The sequence below is a fragment of the Panthera onca genome, chromosome E3, assembly GCF_046562875.1.
Source record: "Panthera onca isolate mPanOnc1 chromosome E3, mPanOnc1 haplotype 2, whole genome shotgun sequence".
Taxonomy (NCBI): domain Eukaryota; kingdom Metazoa; phylum Chordata; class Mammalia; order Carnivora; family Felidae; genus Panthera; species Panthera onca.
The window spans coordinates 874122-882864 of NC_138354.1; the positions used below are offsets into that span (position 1 = coordinate 874122).

The 8743-nt window shown below is 60.2% G+C and overlaps 1 protein-coding gene across 1 annotated transcript; it reads right to left on the reverse strand.

Moving 5' to 3' along the window:
* Positions 1–2376: 2376 nt before the first annotated feature.
* On the reverse strand, positions 2377–8458 carry COX19 (cytochrome c oxidase assembly factor COX19). Its single transcript, XM_081791627.1, has 3 exons — positions 8319–8458; positions 7617–7732; positions 2377–2986 (listed from the first exon to the last, which is right to left on the reverse strand). The coding sequence occupies exons 1-3, from the start codon at positions 8398–8400 to the stop codon at positions 2906–2908; spliced, it is 279 nt and encodes a 92-aa protein (XP_081647753.1). The 5' UTR covers positions 8401–8458; the 3' UTR covers positions 2377–2905.
* Positions 8459–8743: the final 285 nt, after the last annotated feature.

Genomic DNA, 8743 nt, shown 5'->3' on the forward strand with positions numbered 1-8743 from the left:
GCTCCCTTTGTAAGTGCTGGGCGCCCTGAGGGGAGGCCCCCGGGCGGCCCATCTGCACCCCTTGCCGCTGTGGAGGGACTGCTGTCCCCACTGCCACTACGGGCGCTGTCCCTCCCTCCCTGACACATTGATTCCATCAATTATGAAAATTGTTTTAATGTTTATTTTTGACAGGGAGTGAGCGAGCCAGGGAGGGGCAGAGAACGAGAGGGAGAGAATCCCAACAGGATCCAGGCCGTCAGCACAGAGCCCGACGTGGGGCTCAATCCCACGACCGACAGGTCACGACCTGGACCGAAACCAAGAGTCGGTTTGCGCGACTGAGCCACCCAGGCGCCCTCCGTTAGTTATTTATGAGTGTGGACTCCTGGGCAGTCATTTGTTCTGAGGACCACAACCCACTACAATACTGTGTTGTTCCAAATGGCCCACGTGTGGCTCCGTGGCGTGGCTGTGCCCCCTCATTCTTCCAGGAGTCCCTTACTTTCGGACACAAAACGGTCCAGGCTGGGCGTGGACTTTCGGGCACTGGCCACAGCGTCAGCTGTCCCCCCAGGAGCCTGGTTCCTGCTGCCGGTGTCGCGGCTCCAGGACCCGGGTGCTCAGAGCCGGCCGGCACACGCGTGTGGACGCACGCACGCAGCCGAGTCTCTCTCTGTGCGGCCACCTACACCCGTGACCCAAGCAGGACCCGGTCCGTGCTCTCCCGCTCCCCGGCGTGAGCTCGCTTTCAGAGCGGGGCAGGGTGAACCACTGCCCAGAAGACACAGCCCGTCTCCTCGTCCCCAGCGCCGGGCTGACCTGTGCTGTCCACTGCAGCCACGCTGTGCCCCAGCCGTGCGCCGCTTGGAACCCCGTCCCCCCGCCACCTGGCTGGGCCACCACCGCGGCTTCATTTCTGCGCACGTGACACGGGCAGACGGCTGGGACTCTGAGCCACACTACACGCTGCTGACCGTTCTCGGCGTCCGGTTTCTCCTTCCTCGATCTCGTGTTTGCACAAACCCACAGACGCTTCCGGCTTCCTGCGTCTTGCTTGTTAACGGTACCACAGATGCTTCTGGAGGCTGCCTTTCTCATGGAGTCACTCCGCGTCAGCACAGACCTCCCCAACCCCCGCCCCGCCCGCACCCGCCCGCGGCTGCACCGGCGAGCCGTGCGGACCGGCCTCAGGTCACTGAAGGCTCGCAAGTGTGGGCATTTGCATGGCTTCAGGGGTCTGTAGAACCGGACTCTCGTGACTCGATTTTCGGCTTGGCGGTAAAAGCCAAGACACCTCGTAAACTAGACATGGACGCACAAGACCTGTACGACTCCAGCGGAGGGCAGACCCAGCATTCCGTGGAAACCGCAGAAGGGAGCCGGTGGTGCCCAACCAGTGACGCAGGAGGAGGTCCAGAGTGAGCCCCGAGGACGAGGACTCACACGGGAGGGACCTGCTTCGGGGTCTGAGCAAGAGCACCAGGCCAGCGAAGGACGGAAAACAGGGGCCTCGAGGCAGAGGACTGGACGCGAAGACGCCTCTTACCAGCCACGGCCAAGGCGGGGGTGGAGGTGACTTCTGGGAGCCCAGACCCGGGTCACAGCTGGCTGTCCCCACCGGGGTCGCCGTCCACGTGGGGACGTGTCCGGGATCCTCCGACTGCCGTCTTCCGTTAGCCACGTGAGGACAAAAGCCAGCTGGCCGGCCGGGAGCCAGGGAAGGCAGTGCTGGGCCCAGACCCCACACACTCGGCATCCGGATCGTGGACCTGAACCCCGGCCACATCAGAACCGGCCCAGGGTCCCGGCTCGGCGTCTGGGTACGCGTGGGGTCGGACCGCGGGCAAACCGGTACCTTCCTGGACGTTGCCGCTGTGGGCCTGGTCGGTGAGCGAGGACACCACAAGACCCTGCCCTGACGTGTGCTCAGAGGCCCTGGAAGCCACTGCCGATGGCGCATGCACGTGGGTGCTCTCAGAGGACACGTGGAAGACCACGTGTGCAAGTCAAACTACAAGAGTCCGGACTTCCAGAGTTACAATACATGAGTTACTGAAATTAAACTGGCTTTATGTACACGCACACAGGTCAGAAAACGAGCCTCTGGTTCAAAGGTACTGGTGATTCGAGGCGCCTGGGGGGCTCAGTCGGTGGGGCGTCCGACTTCGGCTCGGGTCATGATCTCACGGGTTGTGGGTTCGAGCCCCGCGTCGTGCTCTGTGCTGACAGCTCAGAGCCTGGGGCCTGCTTCCGATTCCGTGTCTGCTCCTCCCTCTGCCCCTCCCATGCTCATGCTCTGTCTCTCAATAATAAATAAAACGTTAAAAAAATTAAAAAAAAAAGATATTGGTGTTTCAGGCACTACCAGAAAAAAAACGAGTTAAGTCAAATATGTCAAAAGTTAACAATCTCATTTCCAAGTTTATATTGTATATTTTGCTTAAAAAAAAAAAAAAAACACGGGAAATAAATGGGCACAGAAGGAAACCATTTTGCCAGGAAATGGTTTCCGGACAGCGTCTATGTGATGGTGATGGGCTGAAACCGCTAGCATTCAGCATGTCAGTACCGAGAGGCTACGGACAGTATCACTGAGGGAGTCACCGCGTCGCGGATGCCCACGTGTCCCCTCGCGCAGCGGGCGTGACTCTGCTCTCCTTCCTCCCACCCGCCACAGGCCTCCCTAGGAACTCTCCCGATGTAAAGATAAAATCTAAGGCTCCTGGGGAAAATGAGACCTAAAGGGGACAATCGCTTCTCAAAATAACCTGGGAGACATCAAGAGGAGAGGTTTCGGCCAAGGAGGGCGTTCCAGAAACTTCTTCTGAAGTCACAGCGCCTAACCATAAACCGTCAGTTGACAAGGTCACCCAACACACTCCACCCTGGACAAGCCAGCAGCCGGTGGATGGACTTCTTCCCATCAGGAGTTAGTTTCTGCCCCTGGTTTTCCATCCATCAAATCTCCAAATCCCAGTTTTTCCAGGGGCTCCTGTGCCATCAGCTGCCTGCAACAAAAACGAACAGCAATGTCCGTGCGAGGCCTGCGCATTCGCTCCCATCCCAACCGCCTGCGGCCGGTGGCACCGCTGGACCCAGGCCCCCGGGACCCCGAGGGCCTCTCTGCGCCCTCCTCCTCCCAGCTGACACCCGCGCCTCTGGACTCCGGACGGACGGCCGCTGGTGGACAGTGTGCGAAGCCCCTGGGGTGCCGGGTGGAGCCGGGACCCCGAAGGAAGCGGGCAGACCGCCGCGAGCCCCCGCCGGGTGCCAGTCTGGGGCAGACGCGTGTCCCGTTCGAGGCCTCCAACCTCAACCCGGCCTCCAGGTCGCTGGGAAGATGCACCAGACAGGGCGGGGGGGGGGGGGGGGGGGGGGGCGGACAGGACAGACTTTACTTGGTAAAGTGACCCCTGAACAAGCCACAGGTTATGGGCACCATTCACCTGCACAGTCGAAAATCCGTTCCTAACTCCTGACTCCCCAGAACTTAAGGACTACAGCCCCCGCCGACCAGAAGCCTCAGCGACAACGTGCATTTTGCGTGTCGTGTGTCTTCTGGCCGTACTCTTACCAACAGGTCAGCCGGACAAAAAAAGCTCGTTAAGACAATGGTCAGGAAGCAATACGTTTACAACACTGTCCTGCACGTATCAGGAGATCTGGGTGGTAAGTGGGCCTGCCCCGTTCACACCGTGTCGTTCAAGGGTCACTGCACTTGTGAGCTTCACCTGTGACTCAGAAACACTGGGACACATGGCCCACCAGCTCTGTCTCCTCTCACTGCTGCCCCAGGCCCCGTGCCCCACACGGCCCGAGCCGTGGCCCCACAGCTGGCCGGTGGCCGTGTCCTCTGTGCTCCCACTCCCTCTGTGCCCAGCCGTGTGCCAGCCCCTCACCGTGTCCGTGTAAGTCAGGACCTCGAAGACCGAGAGGTCCCGGAGCACCTGCTGGGCTGGAGCCGCCCCCGTCCAGCCTCTCACTGCCCACACTCCAGGGCGGGAGGGCCTGGCTTTCATTCTGCTTCATTTTTTTTGGGGGGGGGGGGGCAGGGGGCAGGGACAGGTCCAACTCTTGGAGGCCACCTGTCCATCCTGCTTGCTGGTGGGAGCTCAATGTCCCTGCAGAAACCAACAGGCCCGGCCGGCAAAGGGGACACCCGCCACGCCAAGCCACCATCACTTGGCGCTGTGACCCCCCCCCCCCCACACCGCTGAGCTCACGCACCCCCCGCAAGCCCGGCAGGCCAGCACAGGCAGCCAGGGTTCAGCCAGCACACTGGGAACCGAGGGACACTGTGAGTCACCTGGTCACCGGTCAGACGACCCACTTTGTGTGGGTTCTGTGGGGCTCCAGGCGAGCCGGCTACCCTCCTGCAGAAATGCAAAGCCTGGCAGATGACCTCTACCCAAGCTTCACAAGGGCTGTCCAGGCCGTCCCCACTGAGAACGAAACTAAGTGTTTAGGGTACGTGCCCTCGAGGGCTCCAGCCGCGGGGACGGGGGAGTGGGCAGGTGCCGCGGCGCTGCGTTCCCTCCACTGGTGCGCGCACGGCAATTTCCGTTACAAAAAGCTGGAATCCGCTGAAAGGTACAAAGTCCACTTGGGGACCAGACTGACTGTGTTATCTGCGTCCTTACGCGGCAAAGGGGGATGAGCTGAGGCGGAACACAGGAGCCGACCAGGTGCTGCTGAGGGGAGACCACCTCGGACTCCTCAGGCGGACTCAGCGGCAACGCGGGAACCCTTAAAATCAGAGAGCCTGCGCCGGCTTTGGTCAGAAGGACGGAGGAGGAGGACGGGCCAGAGACACGGCATCGCCGGCTTCCAGAGGGAGCAGGGCCACGAGCCGAGGGGCGTGGGCGCCTCTAGAAGCTGGAAAGGCAGAAGCAGTTCTGCACCGGAGCATCCACGAGGAGCGCGGCCCGCGGGACCTGCGTCAGACATCTCGCTGCAGAACGTGAGTGTGCTGGGGGCACCAGGAGCACGGGGAGCAGCAGTGCTCCTCGAGACACGACAGGAAGGACCCGTGTGTTCAGCAGCAAACAGGGAGCAAGGGGGAAAACACTACAAGCTAAATGAGACGCAGTTCGAGAGGCCCTTTCTACAGACGTGCGAGTCTTCACAAAATCCAGCTCTGTGGCCAGGACACAACAACAACAAGTCCAACGATTACCGAGTTCTAAAGCCCAAAGGATGAGGTGGACGCCTCCCCTTCAGCATAAGGGGACAGTGCAGGGTTTTAGGACCCGAGGCTTTCCAAGGAGCGTGCTCCGGGCCTCCTCCAGCCCGGCCAGGAAGCCCGGGTCTCACGCCACAGGATGAGTGGCACAGCCCCCGGATGCCCACCGCACGGGGCAGGAACTCAAAGTAAAAGATCACAGAGGCTGGAGATCGCAGATCACAGCGTACTTGCTGTTTTCTTGGCCAACAAAGTCACCCCTGATTTAACAGCTCTTCCCACAAGAGTGTGATCCACATCCACGCCGCACAGACACTTCCACGTCGAGCTAAGATGGCCCAAGTCCTCAAGAGGCAACCCTAAAATCTCACTGTGGTCCAGTTTTCTACAGAGATGCATATGGTGGGGGCGCCTGGTGGCTCAGTTGGTTGAGCGTCCGACTGTGGCTCAGGTCACGATCTCACGGTTCAGGAGTTCGAGGTCTGCATTGCGCTCTGAGCACAGTGCCCACTTCGGGTCCTCTGTCCCCTCCCTCTCTGCCTCCCTCCCACTTAAAACTAAACAAACATTAAAAGAAAGATGCCTATGGACGTTCGTAGGGGTAAATAACGTCTGGGACTTCAGCATGAAAGGAATAAAAAGGTTTACAAAAAGCGGGAAGGGAAATAAATGTGCAGTCTCGATACTGAACCTGGATGGTCATGGACTTGGAACTGAAAACCGTCCAAAAGTCTGCAGCCAAAATCACCGACCGAGTCTGAACACACATGTACCCCCTACATTGGCCTTAACGTCACCGGACCAAGCAGAGAAGCCACTGGAAATAACGGAACCCACGGAGAGGCGCGCTGCACCCCCCCCCCCCCCCCCGCCGTCCCCACTGACCTCGGCAGGCCTCAGGGCAGGCTGGTCTCCAGAGGCCGTGCTGAGCGAGGCGTGGCCACGTGGACAGCACACAGCCCACTGCCAGGGTCCACATGGGGAGAAAAGGCAGAACCTTCTGCTGTCCTTTGCCAGACGGGCCAGGAGCCTCTCTGGGGACCCAGACGGGCCAACTCTCTGGAGCAGCTCCCAGCAGGAGCGGCTGCCTGCGTGTGCTGGCCACTGTGCTGGCCGGCACGGGGATGGCTCACCTGAGCTTCACGGGAGCAGGTGACCTGCTCACACCCTCACACGCGGTCAGAAACCAACTTCAAACTGTCTCCAGGGAGTGGCAGCACCAAAAAGAAACTCAGTTCATTTCTGAAAGGTGTATCGACTTAGAACACAGTAATTTAGGGGTGCCCCTCCAGTTAAGCATCTGACTTGGGCTCAGGTCACAATTTCGCCATTAGTGAGCTCGAGCCCCGCGTCGGGCTCTGTGCTGACAGCTTGGAGCCTGGAGCTGCTTCAGATTCTGTCTCCCTCTCTGCCCCTCCCCTGCTCGCACTCTGTCTCTCAAAACAATGTTCAAAACAAAATTTATATATATATATATATATATATATATATATATATATATATATGACAGTAATTTAAACTCGTGGATTCCAGCAATGGGCTATTTAAAGATGGCGAGAGCTGGACTCGGTGGCCCCGAACGACTCAGAGGACAGAACGAGGGCCTCACATGAGGGCCACGCTCCCAAAGGGCCAACGTCCCACATGTCCACCGACAGCCCTCAACGCACCTGTGGGCCTGAAGGACACGAGCGATTGTGCCCTGGGGGAAATGTCGGACTTTGTTACGGAGAAACAAGGGGGCTCTGACTGGATGGGTTTATGCCACCCCATCTTCAGACAAGGCCGTGTGAAGACCGGACTCCTCACCGAGCTGACGAAGGGCTCGAAGGGCAGGAATAAAAGTTCCCACCCCCACCATATAATTATACGCTCTATGCTTTTCCCCGTTAGGAGTAAGAATAGCTCTTCAGTAAAATCTCAACGGATCACAGTCAGAACACTTGTCTCACTTAAAAGCGAGCGCTGGTAAGTTCTGCTCAGGACAGAACAGACCTCCATGTTTCACCGTTTCTGAATGGCCCATTGTCTCCCCTGTCACATTTCAAGCACTGCTGAGCTACGGGGAACCAAACGGTATTTTTACGGTCTGAGAACGTGAGAGGAAGAAACCCTGTGCCCACGACCTCCTGACTCCGTCAGCATTTTTATGATGTACGATTCTGAAACCTTAATGACAGGTCAGCAGCTCCCAGATGTGCAAACAAAACACTCAGGAACGCAACCCCGTAAGACGCGCTCCCTCTCCGCAGGGTCCCCAAGACTGTGAAACCTTCAGTGCCACTGAATCTGGCAGGCCTCCGTTCCAGGGGCGAGCCACTCTACGTTCTCAAAGACAAAGGCTTGGAACCCGGGGGATGAATGAGGCCCGCTGCAATGACCTCTCGGGGAAAAAAAATGTTTCCATGGGAGTGCGGGGAGGTTCCAGAAGTCGTTCATTGCCAGCAGGTACTTGCCTCTCCATTCTGCATTCTAAGTAGTCTTTCGACTCACTTCTGCACAAAGCATTTTCGAATCTATTGTCGCGGAGACACTTCATGAACTTCTCCTTAAAGCTTTTGCATTCGCCTAGAACGAAAAGGAAAAGAGCACCCAGTTTTCAAGTGAAAACACGACGCGGTGGGGCGGCACGCGCACCCGCAGCCGTCCTTCCAGAACGAGTCTCCTTCACACTCACGCTGCAAAAGACGAGCCTACCGCGTGCCCCATGGTGCGGCGACCGCCCCTCCGCTGCGTGTTTGGGACACTGCAGGGGAAGGCGTCGGTTACGAGAAAAATCTGCGGACCCACTTCCGGAGCCTTGGCTCGCACAGAGGCTCACCCCAAACGCGGACTTCCGGCCGCACACGGGCGGCGACCAGGGGACTTTCCAGGTCCGCGCGAGGCCCAGGTTAACAGCCTGCGGGCTTTGTGCGAGGCTGGGCGCGGGTCCCCCGGACGCCGGCAACGCTCTCCCTCGGGACGTCCTCCGCAACCTGTCGCCCCTCGTCCCGCAGGCCCGCCTCGGGGGTGGTGGAGTGGGCCGCGGCGGGCCTCAGTTTCCCCACCTGCAACCGCGTGCGGACGCCAGCGCCCACGGGGCCGCACGGCGCCACCGGAGGAGACCCACGACCCGAGACTCGGCGCAGGAGCCCGGCGGCCGCCCGCCGCTCACCGAAGTGATCCAGCGGGAAGCTGCCCTTGTCCGGGGGCCGCGGCTGGAAGCTCTTGGACCCAAAATTCATGGCCGTCGACATGATGGCGGCGCCGGAGCCCCGGAGTAGGACGCGCGCCGTACGCAGGGCGGCGGGTCGAGCGCCGAGCGCGCCCCGCGAGAGCGCCGAGCACGTCGAGCGGCGAACGGCCACGGGCGGCAAGTCCCGCCCCCGCCGCCCAGGCCCCGCCCCCGCGCTGCAGGGCCCGGTCTTCGCCTCGAAGGTGCCACGCCCGTTATTGACCGGGCTCCTCTCCACCGACGGGACCGGTCCCTCTCGCCACGCAGGCCCCGCCCGGGCATGCCCTCCCCCCATCAGGCCCCGCCCCGCACCACAGGCCCCCGCCCCCGCCCCAGGGGGCTCCGAAAGGCCCTGATCCAGGCTG